This window comes from Pomacea canaliculata, linkage group LG12 (genome assembly GCF_003073045.1).
Source record: "Pomacea canaliculata isolate SZHN2017 linkage group LG12, ASM307304v1, whole genome shotgun sequence".
In the NCBI taxonomy this organism is placed as follows: Eukaryota; Metazoa; Mollusca; class Gastropoda; order Architaenioglossa; family Ampullariidae; genus Pomacea; species Pomacea canaliculata.
In genome coordinates this window covers 757,738-778,071 of record NC_037601.1, presented here as the reverse complement: position 1 = coordinate 778,071, position 20,334 = coordinate 757,738, and the positions used below count along the sequence as shown (strand labels likewise).

The 20,334-nt window shown below is 38.5% G+C and overlaps 2 protein-coding genes across 5 annotated transcripts in view; one reads left to right on the top strand and one right to left on the bottom strand.

Annotated features, from left to right (window-relative positions):
* The window catches only part of LOC112576484 (protein virilizer homolog), a 31,381-nt gene extending 20,455 nt beyond the window's left edge, over positions 1-10,926 (bottom strand). For 2 of the 3 annotated variants that reach the window (XM_025258947.1, XM_025258949.1), the window contains exons 1-12: positions 10,833-10,926; positions 10,407-10,519; positions 9,860-9,946; positions 9,473-9,521; positions 7,342-7,477; positions 5,495-6,412; positions 4,535-4,635; positions 2,685-2,756; positions 2,129-2,221; positions 1,794-1,939; positions 1,074-1,153; positions 326-486 (exon numbers count right to left, since the gene is read on the bottom strand). In XM_025258947.1, the coding sequence (XP_025114732.1) occupies positions 326-486; positions 1,074-1,153; positions 1,794-1,939; positions 2,129-2,221; positions 2,685-2,756; positions 4,535-4,635; positions 5,495-6,412; positions 7,342-7,477; positions 9,473-9,521; positions 9,860-9,946; positions 10,407-10,519; positions 10,833-10,901 (2,025 nt within the window). In that variant the 5' untranslated portion in view covers positions 10,902-10,926. The remainder of the gene's footprint in view (positions 1-325; positions 487-1,073; positions 1,154-1,793; positions 1,940-2,128; positions 2,222-2,684; positions 2,757-4,534; positions 4,636-5,494; positions 6,413-7,341; positions 7,478-9,472; positions 9,522-9,859; positions 9,947-10,406; positions 10,520-10,832) is intronic. The other variant, XM_025258948.1, reaches the window with a different exon arrangement.
* Positions 10,927-10,942: 16 nt separating this feature from the next.
* Positions 10,943-19,756, top strand: LOC112576483 (AKT-interacting protein-like). 2 transcript variants are annotated; one of them, XM_025258945.1, is made up of 9 exons: positions 10,943-10,999; positions 11,320-11,465; positions 12,341-12,555; positions 12,719-12,884; positions 13,015-13,103; positions 13,790-13,888; positions 14,314-14,421; positions 14,894-14,954; positions 17,079-19,756. In XM_025258945.1, exons 2-9 carry the CDS (start codon positions 11,436-11,438, stop codon positions 17,184-17,186), a joined length of 876 nt encoding a protein of 291 aa, XP_025114730.1. In that variant the 5' UTR covers positions 10,943-10,999; positions 11,320-11,435; the 3' UTR covers positions 17,187-19,756. The 2 variants fall into 2 exon arrangements, with proteins under 2 accessions (XP_025114730.1, XP_025114731.1); XM_025258946.1 differs by having other exon boundaries at positions 14,894-14,970.
* The last annotated feature ends 578 nt before the right edge of the window (positions 19,757-20,334 follow it).

Genomic DNA, 20,334 nt, shown 5'->3' with positions numbered 1-20,334 from the left:
GGCAGAAGTTTCGCGGGCCGTAGGTTGTGCATCCCTGCTCTAGATGCTTTAGGAGCACTGGTGTTATGGTATGATTACCTCTAAAAAAATGTTATCCTTTAAAACTTGGCCATCTTTCAAATCTTCCTGCATCATCTCCCTTTTTACAGACATCTATAGCACTTTGGTGTGTGTCTTCAAGTGGAAGCAAGATGTAAACACTTGGTCTTCTGCCAAGTTGTACAGAAGTCAACCAATTAATGTATTACATCTCGGAGCTAGCATTCAAATGTGTTGTGCTCATGCCTTCTTTGCTTCTACAGAGCAGTCAGTGAAAACAACTCACCAGCAGCATCATGGCCACAGTTGAGTCACACTGAAGGAGGGCGGTAGACAGGCTGATGCCCATTTTGAGGTGTCGCACCTTGAAGGCTGCCTCAGGTTGCTTCATTGCTGCATTCTCATCAAGACCTTCCATGGTCCAGGAAACCAGCGTCTCTAGTATATCTGCACATTATGTCACGCACTGTTATAGACATCTTTAGTCTACTTGACCAGCATCTTAAGTATATCTGTACAGAGTATGAAAGTAACTGCCTAACAGCATTATGTCCTGCACTCTTATCCATATCTGTAGCCTCTACCTGAAAGTATTGTAAAATACAGCTCGTCATGTACTTTTCTTCATGTTTTCTCAAGAGTTCTTTCAGTTATCAATATGTAATGCACACATACAGTCTTCTGTGCAACTATTTACAATACCCAACATCAGACAAGCCTTAAGGCAAAGTTCTACCGGCACTGTAAATTTTAAGCACTAAATACCTCAAATATTCTAGCCTTGTACAGAATATGATCATGTATAGAAGTCTGTGACAGTATACCAATCAACTTATTCAGTTTGTGTAATATGCATGTCAGTATATATACATATGTGTGAGTGTGTGAGAAAGGAAGAACTTTTTATGTAGGTCATGCATGTCCTTGCTGTGTATTACTGGAGGTAACAGCTTCAGCTGATCAGTGTGATAGATCTAGTCAAAGCCCATGACCCACTCACATGCGAAAGAGCAGAAGACAAAAATGCTACTCACTTTTTTTTCTTTTCACATGGACCAGATATGAAAGGCCTTTGGTCAGAAGTGGAGGCACCGTGTCCAGGAGACTGACCCATCTGTCAATACAACCAGCTAGGTTAAGATTTTGTGTACAGACAGCCATTGCAGAGGATTGATGAAATCCAACTAGTCAAAGTTTTTAAATTAAACAAGTCAGGAAATGTACAGTGAAAACTTGGAACATTAATAGAAAATATAAACAATATTAATTAGCTAATTAATTAACTAAAAACATAGCTGAAGAGTAAAACTAAAAGCCAGATCAAATATTAAAAGACAGCAATGTGCATGACAGACAAAAATGATGCCACTAAACTGTAATAAAACTGATGTAAAACCCACTGAAGTCTTTGAAAAAAGAAATATATATCCCCCTGGGAGTGTCAGGGGAAAGGAAATGATGCTAAGCTGACAGAGAACTGGATGTCATATACTGCCTGGAATATTCACTCAGAATGACAAAGAACTATAATACAAAGATATAACATACAGCACAGCAAAACACACGACTCTCTCCTCTTACCAGAATACGGTCATCACATAATCACACGAAGAAACAAGAACCCACGTGTAGGCAAATCCTTGCACCCATAAAACTACAGATCCCTATATATGATGCCATCACACACACACACAAGTACATGCACTAACATAGGTAAAAGGAAGAGAAAGACAAGAAATTTAGACCACAAGGACCTTTCTGTGTGACTTGCATCTTTCAGCTGCTCAGTTACATCAAGCAAGCTCTGAGCTTCTGGAGGTTGCTGAGCTTCTGTTTCATTCTGATGGGAGAAGCTGCTCACCTCTAGCTCATAAGGTGAAAGAGAAGGGTCACGGAACATCTGCATTACCAAAACAAGATAATGTCAGAATCACTGCAACTCAAGTCTTCTGGTCAATCACGTTTTATTTCCCCTTGGTTTGTTTCCCCTTTCTTGTCTCTCCCTCATGCACACACAATATGCACACGAACAAATGAAATTCAATATTTCCAGTAGCAGAGTGCAAGGGAAAGCAATATCCAAACTGACCCCAAGTGGTGCGAGGTAACACTGCAGAGGGTTAAACATGGACGTAGAGAAGGTCCACGATTCTTCTCCCAGGTCTTCTTCAAATTCCACATTCTATAAAAACAGTACATTACCCCAACATTCTATATAAACAGTGCCAGTCAGAACTTAACTATTATCACACACAGTCAAGCTACAGTCTAAAACATTGCAACACACATCTAAGACGAACTGTCAAGCAACCATCCTCAAATATTACCCCCAGGATCTCACACCAACTGTCCAACTGTCACGCCCTTCTAAGCCAATCTACAATACTCTTCTCTGCACAATCTTTTTTCCCGCTTCCAAGAACCATATTGCAAAATACCGCAATATTCTCTCTTAACATATGCCTTAATCCCTTCTGAATAAGCTTAGAAAAAGAAAGAAATGTTTGTCTACACACAGAGAAAAATATTGATATTTAAAATAAATTAAAAGTTTATGGTTCCCCTTTCCTTGTCCAATGCCCTCTTGTCCATCCTGCTGGTCATCCTCTGTCAACCCACTAACATTTCAAACAGCAACAACTCACCTGCACCATTTCAGATTCCTCTGCATCATTGAGCTCATCATCTGAGGATATATCCTCATAACCATCCTCTTCCTGTAAACAAAACATTCATGAGAGAAAAAAAAAAGAAGACAATTTTACTAAGTAATCGTGTTAGTGATTTGTAAGTTAGTCATTGCAATTTCGAAATGGACTCCATCCTCTGACATTTGACGCTCTTCCAGCACATTCTAAAGCCACTAGTTGTCACCACAGTGAAAGTTCCTGACTGGTCACAGTGCAAATGCTAACTGTGTGCTACCATTTCCATTACCAGACAAAAGAAATGTATACCTGACCCTAATCTTTGCATCAAACGTGTTAAGTGATAATGTTCTTGCTCACTTCTATTACTAGCACAGTACTAGCTGACCCTAGCATTTGATGTTTTCCTGCACTCCTGTTACTACTACAGTAAGACCTCTACACACGAGCGAACCAATATACGAGTAATTCAAGATATGAGCCAAAGATTTATGAAAATTTTGTTCGTACTTACAAGCGGAAATTCACTATACGAACTCGAGTCATGTATATGTCGTAGTGTAAAGCGCTTGGTAACTCTTGTTCTGATAGTGCAATGACAACAACAACAATGATAATTCTTTATCAGGTAGGCTTGTGCCCATAACCGATGTTGGGGGAATCAAGTACAAAATACATAAATACAGTGATCTTTCATCATACATAAATATAGTTACATTAATTTATTAACAACACCAGTAATTTGCAAATTATTTGTTCTCCCTAAAATGTAGTGTTTTATAAAGAAAGTCGTCAACATTTCGGATTAATTTTAGACAGTTACTTGCAAATAAAATGGATAAATGAGACTGAAAAGGATAATTATCAATCACTACTAGATATTTTGCTTTGTCACTTTTGCTCCAAACAGTCTACAAGTCTAAGCTTGAAGTCTCTTAAAAACTGCTTAACAACGCCCACCCCCTGATATTCTCAAACAAATCCTAACCTATATTGATAAAGTGCTACAATGATGTTAACCCAAGTGGCCTTGTTATTACTGGCATATTTAACAACATATTTAACACTTTTTTTGGAAATCTACTAGGGGGCAGGTTTACAACTTTCAGCCAGCATGCAATACATCTCACGTAAACATCACATACAATGGGTATCTACCACATTCACTATAAATCATTCCATTTGGAGTTCTTGTGACAGCATTCGAGAAATGTTTCATTGAAAATAAGTGGACTCTCAATAACACTGATGTCAGTACACAGACCTGACACCTCAGAACCGTGCTATGATAGTGCAGACCGTGCGAGCCAAGACAGACAAAAACAAGAGATGAATATAGTCATAGTATTGAAGTTCAGGGTAAGTTATTAAAAAAAAATAATAATAATAAAATAAACAAAAAAAATGTAGTCTTAGTGAAAATGTAAATGCTTCAAGTTACAGTGTAGTGCTGTCTCATCAGCTGATTCCTTCAGCACCCATCTTCTCTCCAGCTCTCTCCCTCCTCCCGCTATCTGACTACCTCTGTTATTGAGTCTTCATCTCCTCCAAGGTAAGATTAATATAACATATTCTTTATTTTTTATATTATCGTGCCATGAACATTTACTACACAGTACTTACTATACCACATTTACATATCTATTTACATATAAATTGTGTTGTGGGAGAGTTGGAACACATTAATACTATTTTTCTTTATTTAATATGGAAGAATAGTTTTAGTATGTGAGTTTCTTGACACGCAAGTTCAGTTGTGGAATGAATTTAACTCGTATGTAGAGGTCCTACTGTATAGCATTATGATTACAGCATTCTATCATGCATACAGTTGAAGAACAGCCCACCTGAGGTTCTGCGTCAGTGAAGCCTTCAGCAGGTTGTGAGTTATCATCTGGAGACAGGTTCTCGTACATCTCTACGTCCTCTTCCCCTTCCTCAACAGCTGCTATCAGAGTCACAAGGTAGTGACAATGCTTTTGTCATTTAACATTATCAAGGTGGAGGAAATAATAACAGTCAATGGATTTATGTAGCACACATGATCTGATTTCACTACAGGCTGTATGCACGTTACAAAAATGCACACATACCGATTGACATATGTATATACATACAGAAAAACACAAGTACACACACATATTCTGAGGGGGTGTGTATATATATAAAGACATAAAAATGTGAAAGTTGTAAAGTGAAACACTAAATAGATTCTACAGTCAAAACAGATTTATAGTAAATCAAAAATTGTGCAAGACACAGAAAACTTGGAAGAACAGATGGACCATTCCCTTTTCCAGATAACAATTTTAAAAAGAGATGAAAACTGAAGCAATTACTAAGGCCTGTCTAAGGCCCATAACACCAGACTTCGGTTATCACCTGGGTTCAGTCAGATTCCAGCTGTTACCAACATTCAGACTCTGTTACCAGCATTCACCTACTCCAGCCATTATGACATTCACTCACTAACAGCAGTTACCACCTGCATTCACTGATCAGTTATCACTTGGAGCTAACACAACAATTAAGCTTGCTGCCTGCTGTAGTTACTGATAATAATGTGCAATATAAATTAGAGTTTAATAACATGATAAAAAGCACAAAACTTTCAAGGAATGAAACACCTTACCAAAATGCAATTCAAACTTTGAGCAACATTTCGTGACATTGAGCTACTTGATGCAATGTCTGAAACTGTTCACTATAACAATCTCACCCACAGGAAGACTGCAAACTGCATGATCAACGTGTAGCATCTCCAACAAACAAGCCTCAACAAAACTTTCCACAAACTGGTCTCTCACCTGGTTCATTGGTTTCCATTTCCTCTTCTGGTGGCATGGGTGGTTCTGGAGGCCAGGCTGAATGCACAACAGGTGATTGTGACCTTGAAGGGGACCTTGAGACAGACCGCTCTGGTGGAGTGGTGATCTGCGGAATAGGAGGAGTGCGTGGTTGCACCTGTTCACGAGGTGCCTCCCTCTGTTCACGGGGCGCCTCCCTCTGTTCACGTGCCTTATCCTCTTGTTCCCAGCTCTCTCGTTCCCTCTCCCTCTCCCAAATCTCACGATCTCTCTCTCTTTCTCGCTCTTTCTCTCGCTCTTTCTCCCTCTCTCTTTCTCGCTGCTCTCTCTGTTCCCGTTCTCGTTCCAGTTCATACTCTTCTCTCTCTCTGTATCTAGTCCTTTCTCTCTCCCTCTCCCGGACATCCCTTGATTCATGGGAGCCCTCTCGTGACCCCATGTAGTCTCGACCATCCCGGCTGTCACTGTCTCGAGAGCCTCGTCTGTTCCGTGAATCCCTACGATATTCCCAATCATCTCGGTCCCTTGAGTCCCGCGAACGACTCTCATCATGCAGATCTCTGCCTGGTTCACGATCACGGTCTTGAGTCTCATAAGGTTCTTTAGGCTCTGGGGGGAAGGTAAAGTCACGTTTTTGTTCTCGGGTCTCTCTCTGGTCTTGAGGCTCAGCCACTCTCACTGGCAGCTGAAGAATCTGTTCAAATGGCTTGAAAATGTCCCGAGAAGATGGTGGCTGGGAGGTGGGGGGAGCTGGAAGCACCGGCTGAGAGGCAGAAAGGAGAGTAGGTGCTGCCAGACTTGGAGAATAGTGATGCTGCAGCTGTTTCAGCTGCTGTTGAATGTAGTCCAAAGGATGCTGGGTGCCTGGTGCTGATTTGCACAGTTCTTCCTCGGAGATTGAAGGCTCATGGCGAGGCTCTGGAATTACAGCTTTGGCAGTTTTAAAGAGCAATTTTAAACATTTAAGCGACAGGATGTGAAGGAAACATAGTTTTTGTTTTCTTGAAGTAAATTCAAATGAGAGACAGGAGCTGTATTGAATGGAGAGCTCCTATCATGAAAGTATGTTACGAGGCACAAATTAAAAAAGAATTATTTACACAATATATACAAACATAAAGCAACAAACAATAAAATATTTTATTAAAATATACACTAGACTTCAAATATTACCGACTATTATATTGTCACATTTTTCTGTTGAAGTACAAATCCATGTTGGATTGAGCAACTGTCTCAGACATGGCTCTGACCAACCGACTCATTGGCTACTTTCAAAATATAGCAATATTGGTTGACTATGTTAGCTCCTTAAAGTAAGTAATTCAAAGTAAAACAATAACATGAAGAAGCCAACAGTTTCTTCCCTGTTTATTTATGCACAGAATGATTTGTTTTGTGATGCTACCCAGTGCAAAACACTCTTTAGCTGTGAAGACATTTGCTGCTGAAGGAGCAATGCAAATAGAAAGAGTTGGTCAATATAAGCACACTTTTGATTCCATAGATTGCCATTCCAGTCTCAAATGTATTCCAATTAAAATGAAAAATAGCCCGTCTTCTGCACCAAGATCTCTTATCCCTCCTGCTGCCATCTGGTGTAAGATTAAGATTACTGTATAACTACCTTCTGCACTATGATTGCTGTTACTATTGCTGTCATCCAATTTAAAATTACTGGATAACTATCTTCTGCACTATGATCACTGTTACTATTGCTGCCATCCAGTGTAAGATAATATTATTGTGTTACTACCTTCTGCACTAAGATCACTGTGTTACTACTGCTGTCATAAGGTGTAAGGCTGTTACTACTACTGCCATCTGGAGTATTGCTGTGTTACTACCTGCTGCCTTCCTCTGGATGGGTGGAGGTGGAGGAGGAGGCGACGCCTTGACAGGCTTGATTGTTGTGAGGCAGCCATAGACAGCCACAGTCACTGTGTTGTACCAGCCCTTCAACACCAGCCCATCAGTTGGCACCTGCACATTTCCCAGCACACAACATCTCCAAGCTTTTACAGGGTTCTCTTCAGTGCTATTGATAGCTGAACATCTTTAAGACAGTAACATGTTTTACTTTGCAATAATACAAAGGTTTAAATTTGATCTCTCTGCACTGTATCTGAAAGATTGAAAAGTATCTAGTGCCCTCATACAAGGTTGTTGCTCAATTTAACCACTTACCACTTTGATTTGATCACAGCCCATAATCGATTTGGCCACAACCCAAAGATAATCAGACAATATCCCTGCATTGATTCAACCACTGCCCTCAGTATAGTTTTACCATACAGGGGCATGAATGCACACGACAAACTTGCTAAATATTTTGGTAGGCACGGAGAAGGTTGTACGTACGCATGCACACAATAAGATGAAGAAGGTCACGTGTATATGTGACCCTCCACAGCGAAATGAGTCTTAAGTCGGAAATTTGAGATTTGCCAAATTGCATATTTTTAAAAAGTACAGGTTCTGAACTTTCTTTTGATACAAAAGTTGTTCCTCTAGTCCTGACACTGAGTGAGTTATAAACGTTTGAAGTGTGAAAGTACGGTGGCGGCCATTTCCAGAAAAGCGGGGTCAAAGATTAGCGTCACGATGGCCAACCAGGTTTGCTTACTCCTAAACTTTTGCAGACAAATCTTTTGATCGGTTAATATTTGAATCTTTCTTTAAAGAAGTTGAACATAGAGACTCCGGGCTTTCTGGCAAGGTACAACATGATGGGGCTATAACAGGGAGACAGTATCGAAACAGCATTTGAATTTCGTGTGAAATCGATACGGACCCAGTAGGGGACCTCGATTAGAACATATTTAAAGTCAATTTCTAACTTTTATTTTAACATAGCAGTGTATTTTCCTGATAGTTTAATAACCAAGGAATCCATTTTTAAAGAAAAGTCAAACTGCACAAAATTGACCCATCACCTTTCGGGGCCTCGAGCTCACAACTGCTCCGAGTGACTTGAGACTCATTTTGTCGTGAAGGATCACATATTATCACAAAATAAGTCATGCTCACAGCAGTTAAAAACAGAGGAAGAAGCACAGACCAGCTAATGTTGTTAAACTTACAGGATTCCGCTGTAGACTAGTTTACACCAAATATCTCACTGATTTCACTGTCATGCATGAAAATATGTCTTTAGATACTTTCTGACTAAGTGTCATGCAATTAAAAAAAAATCCTGGGCATATTCTTGTTCCTAATCACCCCCAGTGGAGCATAGGGCCGCAACTCCTGGGCATACATGCAAATGGACAAACATATGCACACACACACTCTAACACAGAAATGATGAAAGCAAGACCAAGCTCAAGACATGCAGGTCAACCAACTGCAATAAAGGAGACTATATCAAAATTTGCTTATTTTGCGGCTGAGTTATCGCATGGATGATAAAACTGAATTGACTATGGGTTGTGGTTGAATCGACCAGCTCCCCCTTTCATACAATACCATATAAATACTAATTATTATTACATATTAAAAAGTAACAAAAAAAATCAGCACATCCCAATAACATGAACAAACACACACATGCGCATGTTTGTAGTGCTGAGAGCTGGGTTGGAGAGGGCGTGTAGAGTCTGCAGTAATGTGTGTTGCCATCTTTCTAATAGTATAAAAATTAATCAAAGTGGTTGTTGTTTTATACAGGTAGCTACATTTCCTGTAGCTGGGGAAAGTTTCCTCACCATTGCAGCAGGGGAACAGCTCAATTGTACAACCATTTCCTTCTAGTGATTCAACAGGTATATCTACACAAAAGCAACACTAACAATGCTACTACAGTTCTGCTTGTAGTCTGACAACTAGCATAAAATTAACTAAGATACGGACACACATCTCTCCAAGGAAGCACAATCATCTCCATGCAAGTAGATTCATCCACACAGAGACAGTATTCCCTACATAGTCATCATCCCTACTTAGGCAAATCTAGACATACACTGACTGCACACTTACCTCAGCTTCTGGCTTGAGTTGAATGTTGGTGTTTTCTTTATAATCCAGTCTACACAAGATAAATGACCATTTAGACCATTTAAACCACAAATATTAATGAATAAACAGGCATAATGAATAAAATGAGCAAAACCATAACTATATATTGTTTCTTTCTCCTATATTCATATCCAACATCATGTTCAAAATCATGTCTTTCTCTTGTACTTATATTAAACATAATGTATTAAATATCATAAATATCATATCTGCCTTGTCTACTTATATCAAATGTCATGTTTTTCTCTTGTACTCATATATACAAGGGCAACTGCACACGTAGAAACATACACCTGCACCAAAGCTAACTTATTAACACATGCACTATTTACAGATTCAGTTACATACAGGCCAAGCTTTTCAAATGTTGCTGAATTGGGGCGGGTCAAGTTGTTGACAAACAGCTCAAGTTTGAAGGCTGAAGGGTTGGTAGCACTAAAATAATAGCAAAAATCATTCAAATGAAAACCCAAAACATTTTTTGATGGCAGGGTCAATGGTCACTGACAGTAATACTAAATATGAATTATTAATGAGCACACAACAAGGTTACTATCCTCAAATAAAATTGATCAAACTCCTTATCTTTTTAAATTACCGCCATCATTTCAAAATTCTTTATTAAATTTATTACTATAAAGGTGAATTAAAAAGAGAATTTTAAGTTTCTACAATTGTTGTGGGAGTAGCAGTGTGGACACTAATAGATAATATCAGATAACAGAGGAAAAAGAGGGTGTGGAAGACAAGTGAGAACAAAACTAACAGATTCTACTGTTTACCACAGCCCCAAAGTGAAAGTTCCCAGCATGACTAACAGTCAACAACGCTATAATATACAGCATTATACTATATATATATCATATATATACATTATACTATACAGCATTCTTACCCAAGTCGAACCCCTCCTGCTAAGTTTGCTTGCACCTGTGCTCGTAGAGGAATAATACGCACTTCATAGATAATCACTGGACATGGAAACTGTACCAGGTCAAGATTTAGCTCCTGTCCATGAAAACAAAAAGTTATATATATGCAAGGCAAGGAAACAGCAAGGAAAAGCAAAGACAAGATGATAACATTAGAAATGAAAGCACTTAACGCTTGCTTGCATACTAAACATACTCAGCAACCGCTGTTATACTGACACACACATTTAACATTTATATTTACGTAAACAAAACGAAACCGAGAAAATAATGAATGTACACACACATCGTTTTTTTTCACAATTATATTTTTTAAATTAGGTCAATTAAACTTTTAATAAGTCATTATGAATTAATCTCGTTCATCCTTTAAGTCCTAATTCACAAACCTCAGTATTTTCATGAGAAAATGTGTCGAAAAACAGTAGTTCTACAGCACTGTCACCCGCGTCCGCCATTTTGTAACGCGCTGGGTGAGTTACCTCCCCGCTGGGTTTGCGGAAACACTAGTAGCGGCCCCTTACTTGGAGTGGTTCGTCGTGCTAGTGCCTTCCAAGTAGGCATAGTCATTGCTTTTTACCTAAATCAGACTAAAACTGCATCATTACGTACTTTAAATTGTTAAATTGATTACTGTATGTTTGATATGCTGTAAGTGAGTAGCAGTTGGTCAGATCTTTGTCATCGCCAAGGGGCGGATCATGTATTTGTCAACTTGTCTTCCAGGAGCGTTAGGTCTTGTGAACGAGGAATACGTTTGTGTTTAGAGCACATTTTCTCTCGATGTTTACAAACTTTCAGTTGAAGATGAGGATTAGGATGAAATGAACAAATATTACTTTTGCTAAATACATCAACATTGAATTTACTTTGCAGCTCCAGTTAAATCACTTTCTAGGGGAACGATGTCAGCATTGGTTCAATTGTGATCACACAACACACGGAAAACGATCATCGAAGAAAGGGATCCTTCAAGAAGAACACGGGTTAACATGAACACCCTTCAAGACTCGTCATCAGAGGCACGTGATGCTCAGTTGTAACTATTGTAAGAGTAGTACTTGTTGATTTTGGGAGGGAGCAGTTATTCCACCTAAAGGCGATTTCGAACTATGTGGGGGTGGGGTGGGGGGATTTGAGGGAGTGTGGAGGATGGGAGGGGAAAGGGTTAGGATAGGTGTGGGAGAAGGGTCGTTGCACCTTGATGCCACAGGTTTGTTCACTGTTGCTGGTGTCCTCATGTCTTGTTATGGTCTCTTGCTCTTGGCGTCCAGGAGTCCTGCTAATTCTGTCATGGTGATGCTGCACAATACTGCACTGGTTGTCACTTCCCTTATGTTGCACTAGTCTAGGCTTCTTTTTAGTTTTAGGTAATATATTTGTCATTACTGAAAGGACTTTCAGTCTGTTATAATTTTTCCTGTTAATATTGTTTTTATCTTTATAAATCTGACATTTGTATGGTGTACCACCATCTTTACAGTTGTGTATAGGTTTTTTTTTAGGGGTTTAGATTTGACTTTATTTATTATAACCCTACCTTGTGTTTGGTTATAGTTTTGGCTATGGGTAAGTGAAGGAACCCCATATTTACAATGGTTTAATTTATTTTGAAGATATTTTAAATTTATTAATTGGTTATGCAAATCACTGTGGACTCAAAATGTAAAAGGATTTTATGAAAATGAATAAATATATAATATGAAACTTCTCAGTTCTCCAGTTTTATTGATACCCTTGGTTTTGTTAGAGCCACTCACTGATTAATTCCTTGTCTGGTATCAACTGACAAGCAGTACTGGTCATTGGGAGGTGTGAAAAACAACTGGATAGATGCATCAGCTGACAACAGTCACCACCGAGGCTGGTCTTGCAATATATTTTTTATTCTTTTTAGTCATCCGATGCTCTGTCCACCTCGCCATCTCCTCTCTTGTCAAGCAGTGGGGTTTCTGGAGGTGAAGGTCGCCAGCTTCCCAGCATACCTAATCCCAACAGACTCACAAACAACATGGATGCAGCTGTCAAACCTTCAAGCAAACAAGTTCCTCCCATTCGAGGCACATGTGGATATGGGCCTTTTCTACAGGAGTACTCAATGATGGCAGAGTAGTAAGTAATAGCAACAATTTTTAAAATACTTAATTGAAACATTGATGGTAACAGTGTGTTTGTGTATGGGGAGATAAATGGGTGAAGTGAATCAGACAGTAATTTGTTTTATGAAAAATACACGCATATTCTTTGTTTGATTGCTGAACTTGTTAATTTCTAGCAATCAGCTGCTTAAACAGAAACTGCCAGGCATGTATGTCATGCCTTCTGCTAAATACCGTTTCCTGTGGAATGGTGTACTATTTCTTCGAGAAAAACTTTATGCTGGAGGAGCCTTGAGGTTTACCATGACTATTCCAGACAACTATCCTGATGGTGATTGTCCGGTGAGCTATCATATTTCTGGTGGGAAGTTTTCTTGAGCATATTGTCAAACCCGTAAAGTTGAATCATAGAGTAATATGAAAGAAGCAGTGTCTAGTTCACAAGAATGTGTTGACACATTTTTTTTTGCAGGATTTCGTGTTTGAATTTCCCATCTTCCATCCATTAGTTGATCCAATTACTGGACGAGTTGATGTCAAGCGGGCATTTCCAAAATGGAGGTGAGTGATTGAGGAGCAGGAATTATGTTAGCACACTAATAGAGGAGAGAAGTTGCCAGCACTTGTGAGGTAACCACTTGTTAACTTTGTTAAAATATGTGTCCACATCTTTATTCACAGTATTGTTTTTATTCATGGCAATATCTTTATACATAGTGTTGTCATTATTCATGTCCACATCTTTATGTATACTATTTTCTTCATATTCTCAAGATTTCACAACATAGTCTCAATCTGCTCCCGATGTCACTAATCCTTGTTTTCTAGAGTTGTCACAATTATATCTGCAGTGATTGCCATTTACTGCCGGAACATAGTGAGTCCATGCATTGTGATTCATTCTACACCTTTTACCATCCTGTTCTTGCAATAAACTTGCCTTTTGTTTGAGATACTAGTTAACTTACTTTTGTGAAAATAATTATTATTGTCTTTATTCATTTCCACATCTTTATACGCAATAATGTCTTTGGTCACATATGTGTCACCTATTACAGAGTCATCTGCTTTACCATATCACCTTAGTGCTCATTAGCATAAAACGCCAGTTCTCTTCCCTTATTTTTATTTTTTTATTTTTGGAAATGCTGACTGCTTGAGGAAGAGGCAAGTGAGATTGGTCTGCTGTTCCATCCAGCCCTTGTAATCCACTTCACTATTTATGCTGTAGTCTTGTGATCTTGCAGGCGAAATGTAGATCACCTTTGGCAAGTGCTGATGTATGCAAGAAAAATTTTCTACAAGATTGAGACAAAAGCACCACTCAATATTGAAGCAGCAACATTGTAAGTGTGATGTTAGACAATGAAAGAATGAAAGATTTACAACAAAACATTTTCAGTAAACATTCTCTATGGGTAGTGTGATTCCATTAATGTTCAGTTAATTCCAATGTTTTATATGCAATATAATTATTGTTCAGACAGTTACCAAGTCATGTTTTCAAACTTTTTAATAAGTAACATTTGTAATGGAAGCTGTGATCTAAATTCTATGTAGAATGTTCATGTAACATGCAATAAGACTGATTTCAGAATAACAGACTAAAATAAAAAAAGAGAATTTCCCAAAACAGAGAAATTGCAAGAGATAATAATCATTGTCTATTTAAAGAAATAGCATCAGAACTACATTTTAAGGTTGTCAAACGTATTCTGAGAGTAGCTGTGTGCTGAGGGTAGCTTTAGACAAGATGTTGAATGATGTGCAGGTATGAACAGAATCTTGACAAGTTCAAACAGCATGTGAATGACTCCATCAAGGCTGCCAAGCAACGTCTCATGCAGTCGCCAAGTTCAGATGATCCTTTTGCCCTCAGGTGAGTCTAGCAGAGGAGTTATGACTGAAGAGTCTGTAAGTATGTGTAAAGGGGGTTGCAATTTCCTGTACATATGCACCTTCTTGCACTGGTTTTTTTTTTTTTCTCTCTCTCTCTCTCACACTCACACACACGTACCTATCTCATTAATCAATACACAGACAAACTAAGTGTCGTGCAAATAAATGGACAGCAGAATACTATTCTGACAGTAGTAAGAAGTGGAGATCTTGAATTCACGTTCACACATCCTAGTCAATAACATACACATAGTGAATTGTTAATAAGAAACAAAAAACAAACCTTAAAAATTCTGTAATTGCCCTTGTAAATTAGCAAAGTCATATAGTGCATTTGGGAGTGACTGCCTTTTGGCTGTGTCTAGAAAGGTCATTATTCATTGTGGCACTGCTGACAGCTTCTTGTCAGTTTACCTGTGAAGCTTCACAAGTTTTTGACTTTTCTGAAACAGGTTTAGTCCTTGGACACAGCCAGTACACGGTGAGGCACGTCAAGAAATGCTCAAGTCAAAGGTACATAAGCATGCAGGTAAATTGGGGTGTTGGCATGCTTACTAGAGTTGTTTCTCTTTCACCACTTTTGGATCTACCTTAACTGTGACAGTTTCAACTGTGATGGGTTCAGAGTTTAATATTGACATCTTTTACAGACACCACCTCAAAGAAGAAATCACTTTCAGTTGTGTACTGCCTAACACCCACCTTAAAGATAAGTGAAATGTTCCAGAAGGAACAGATGTCAAATATCTGTGAGAAACATTGCAGGTAAACTATGTTGGGACTCCCCTAGTTACAGAAAATGTATTCAACTGCAAGTCTCTCCTTTCTTATGGAAATAAAGAATGAAGTCTTCAACTTAAAATGTTATTCTTGATGTTTCCATTTAAGGGCTTTCAGTTCAAGCTCTTAATTTCCAGTTTAAATGAGAAACACTTATTCAAACCTTAGGCCAGTCTTGTGAGCAGAACTGGGAGAGAGGTTTTGTGACAGTGGCTAGCAGCAACGGTCACCTTAACAGATCATTTATATAAGAGGAAAGTCCATACTTTCTGCTTTATTGGTAGACCTTAAACAGCAGAAAGGCTGTCAAGCTGGTATGAGATATACTAACCACTCCTCATTGTTTGCTTGTAACATATACTCAGCTTGCCTTTGCCTTGTCAGACAGATGTTAAAAACAAATGTGTACACAACAGCTCAGTAAGTAGGATCACATTTTTCCTGCTTCCTTTTACCTGCAGATAAATAATTTGACATGTTTATCTCCATTTTAGTTGCATGTCTTCCATACTTTCACAGCTTTCTCGTTGGATGGCTTGTTGGCTTAGTCTACACAGGCATGTGTAGTAGTTTTCATAGCTTTATTGTCGGACAGCTTGTTGGCATAATATACACAAGCATGTGTTGTAGTTTTCTGCAGAGATTTTTTTTAACAGTTTTCCATCCAAACTGTAGACTCGTAGCTGTTTGCCACTGCCTGAAATGTGCCTGAACATAGTCCACATGATAGTTTCATATGTATGCCATCTCTCTGGGAACTATTATATTTGGGGACAGATTGTGTTTTTGATCCTCTGTCTTAGTCATGCCATAGCTTTCATAGTTTTTTCTTTATTTCTTATGTGAAAATCTGTATATTTCATGTTTTGGGTCATTTTTTTTTAATGTGCATCTGCAAAGTCAAAAGAAAAAGCTTCTGGCTAAGGAGAGAAATATTAAAAATAAACTTTTTCTGTACAAGTCAAAAAGGAAAGCCTTTTATAGGAGACACATAGCTTAATATAATTATAGTCATTAACAAGCTAATTATAAAACAGTTTTCTCTCAGATATCTGACTTGTTCAAATCACTGCTGTTAATGATGTCTGTATGTTATTCACTACTAGGTGTGTATGTTATGTATTATTATATGGGCTTCTCACTGATGTTTCACTAGTGCAAAATGCCTTATAGTCACATCTAAAAGACTTGTGTACAGCTGGTTTCACATGGATTGGCTTAAGTTGAAAGACAAATGGTAAAAAAATAGTTGTTGTCAAAAACTTCTTTACATTATCTGCTATAAAATGTCTGTCCAAATTCTTCCACAGTGTGTAAGCACCACACTAGATGGTTAAACTAATTTTAGCATGACTTTTTCATTTAATGTCATCAGGCTGGATGGACACACTTTAGGCTTTTAACATCAAATCCTATTTAGAACAAAGCAACAGTTCAGATAAATAACTATGAGCCTAAGAAACTTGAAATAATCATATTAAATTGTGTCAGAATGTTTATCAGAATGCCGGATAAACACACCATGTGAGGATCAGAATCCATGCAAATGATGACAGAGATGATTATACAGCCACTTGCTCAGTCATCACTAACTCCTCATTCCTATAATTATTTTCTGTACTTAGCAAGTCTTGTCCATGCACTTTGAAGTAATAAACAAGCAGTTCAGATTCTTCATGCAGATCTTTTATCTGTGATAATGCTTCAGCACTGCACTTCTAGAAAATAATGCATCATTTGTTATTCTATTAAAAACTAAATCTCAATCAGGCATTAGTCTTTGAAATTTGATTACTCATTTTTTTAATGTCACCTGCTTACTTTGATTTGTCAAAAACATTTGACTTTTGTTTGCAGGAATGTCATAGCAGGGAGCCTTCAGCTAATCCATGTGATTTGGGCTTGTCATGGATGAAGCCAGGTTGCACCCAGGTCTTTGCCTATGATGATTTTGGATCAACATGACTGACCAACAGGACTGGGCTCTGGAAGAATCTGTGATGTTGCTGTGATTATTAACATATCTGTCCCAAGAATGAAGCAAAATAAGAGTGAGCCTACTTCAGTCCTGCTGGAGCTGACTCCATGCTCTACGTTGGCATATCTCTGAAAATAAGTCTTTATGAAAAGAAGTGATGAGGAAGACTTTCCTGTGACGTCTAGTTTTTTTCAAGACCAAGATGTAAACTTAAGGGCAGCATCTCTGTTGCAGTGTTAATTTTACTTTTCTTTCACCATTTTATCTTGTGGTGTCATAAGTAAATATTTTGTCAGCTCAGAGCAATGTAAATCACAAGTATACGTCCTAAGTTTATTGCCTACAGCCAGAAAGCAGACTGTGTTTGTCAAAACAGACTATCCACCATATCAGCACCTATTAATCACTTGCAGTCAATAAAGATCTACCAAGTTTTATGGAGATATCTGTAAAGTGCCTTGTGCTGGTCCATTAATCACCTAGTTACAAGCTAGGCAAGATGAATGGCTAGCAGACTGAGGTGCATGTCACATTGCGGTCTTGAGTTCACATATATGTACGGCTGTCTCAACTCTTAAGGATGTAAACCCTGACAGTGAGTTTTGTCTTGTGTATTGGATGCTCCAACAGTCACAGCCGGCAGCAATCGTGCAACAGTGCAAGGGACTGTTGTTATGAAGTGAGAATAAATTGTTTTCCAAAGGCAAAATCGGGAACTCAAGAAAAAACATCTTGTTTTCATAGTCACAATGTGATGCCCAAACCCTGCAGACAATATTTCATGTTTCTTGACCCTGAGGGCATCTTTGCCACCACTTTATAACTATAGCTCCTGAGGTAAAAGAAAATTTAGTCTGTCACCACTTGATAACCTAGGAAACATAGTTGTTGTTCTTAAGGTCCTCATGTTTTCCCACGGCAACGACTACCTTCGCTTTATAACTAACAGTCAGATAAACAGGCCTGTTGATGCTGCTTGGTACTTCCTGCCAGCATGATCCAGATATGTCAGATTTGTTTGACTAGCTGCACCCTGCACTTGCTTGTCATTCTGATTTCATTATCCAACAGCCAAATGTTTACGTATTTAATATTATGCTGTATGGTTATAGGTTTTTTCAAAATTCACATTGTCTTAAATTCTGCTAGCCTTGCTTTCTAGTTTGTGTATTGCTTGAGGGGTTTTTTGGTAGGGTGGAGGGGATCCCAGAGGAAAAGATTGACTTTTGTGTCGTTAAGCTGTGGAAGTGCTTTCTGTTGCCTGTAAACCTGAAGATGTAGGAGAGAGATGTTTACAAGTAAGCCTGAAGCTGCTAGAGAGCAGGTGCCAAGGATGACTGGATACAGTGATCACCAAGGTGCTGTTCACTGCAATTTTTTTATGTTTTCTTTAAAATTACTTCCTCTTTTTTTAATGTGTTTCTAAATGCAGCTTCTTGAAGAAGAAATTTGGTTGTGTTTGAAATTTACTCAGGTTTTATAGTTTTCTTGCATATTTAGTGACATAAATTTGTTTGCTAGCATGTACAAATCAGTCTACTAATGCCTTGACCGATGAACATGAACATTGAAGAACTAGCTCTGAGTGAGAGAGAGAAAGAGTGCATGTGTGTGTTGTTTGGGGAGATTTATGTTGAATTCGCTTACACATTTGATTATTGTGGCCAAGATTGATGGCAAACTTCATAGTTATATTAAGCTTCAGGCTATTTTTTGTCATTTGTACATGCACATCTAAGGCAGTACTTGTGTAGACTGGTAAGTGGTATGTTGAGAGGCAGGCCTTTCTGTCTGTGCAAGTGTTTTGTAGCTGGGACATTTGTGCATGGTGTGTCTAAATATGCATGGACACCAACACTTCTCAAACATTAATCTGAACAGCTGCCAGTTAACACTATACATGTATTTGCATAATCAATGTGCTGTTGGCATAGTGAGCTACTGGAGTTGCCTTGCTGTTAGTGAATACTGGGTCATCTGGGTTTTTGACTGAATGCTAGTGGTCATTAAGCTTGCACTTTGATGTCCACAAACACAATATACCATCAGTGTTCATTGATGTCAGCAAACACGGTGTGTTGTCAGACATGTTCTTTGATATCAGCAAACCCTGTGTGTCATCAGACACGTTCTTTGATTTCAGTAAAGGCTGTGGGTCATTAAATTTATCCTGACAATGAACACTGTGGGTCATCAAACATGTTCTTGTTTAGGTTTCAGTGACAACGAGCTAACTTGGCAACCTATAAATTCATGGAGCTTGTTGATTATTTTGAATACTCCACTGTTTCTGTGGAGGTATATCAAAGAATTGATATGACGACAAAGATAAACAGTAATTTGAACCAAAGTCAAAGAAGAATGCAGTGATCTTATGTGTATCATACAGCACGTGGTACATGTACTGCAGTCCATTACTTTCTCCTGTTTGCTGAGCTCACCTTATATAACATGACAGAAATGCTTTGTAAATTGATGTCCCGTAACAGATGTTTTGAGACAAAAGATATTAAAATGTTTTTTAGTGAAAGGATGGATAACCCTTGTCCTTAGAAAACGTTTTTGATGCAGAAACAGCGAATGTATGAGAGAGTACTGGCAGAGGTGTGTGCATGTGCACATATGTACACAGACCAGGGCTTCTACTTACGCAAAAAATTGCGTACAGTACGCATTAAAAGTTCGGAGGACCCCTTCAATTTTCGTCAATGGGATCCCTTCAAATTTGGACGAAGAACAGGGACCCCTTAAAAATCTGAAGAAGGGATCCCTGGGACCCCAAAGAATTTAGCCTTAGCAGAAGCCCTGACAGACCATAAAATAATATCTGAGAAAAAAGAATCTATGTTCCGCAATCTACAACTTTTAATTAACTTCTGTGCCATATGGATTAAAATGTAGAGTTTATTTTTCAGTAAAATTTCTTGATAAGGGTAAGGATTGTAAATAGCAACACAGGAATCTGATTGTAAAGAGTAACAGTAACACAGGAATTAGAGTTCCTCCTTCTTTGTGTTGACTGAACCAGCAACAAACCTATCGTCTGGTGCCCTGTTGGTGGCCATGCTGACTAGGTGCAGCTTAACACTGAAGTGAATGTTTGTGAAGATAGTGGTGAGGCATCCTATTTTAAGC

Bases quoted from the DNA above. Each gene is read 5' to 3' on its own strand.
- LOC112576483 (XM_025258945.1), top strand. From the start codon at position 11,436: ATGAACACCCTTCAAGACTCGTCATCAGAG. The intron at 12,556-12,718 runs GTAAGTAATAGC...GTTAATTTCTAG, and splicing joins TACTCAATGATGGCAGAGTA to CAATCAGCTGCTTAAACAGA. The intron at 14,955-17,078 runs GTACATAAGCAT...TTTTGTTTGCAG, and splicing joins AAGAAATGCTCAAGTCAAAG to GAATGTCATAGCAGGGAGCC.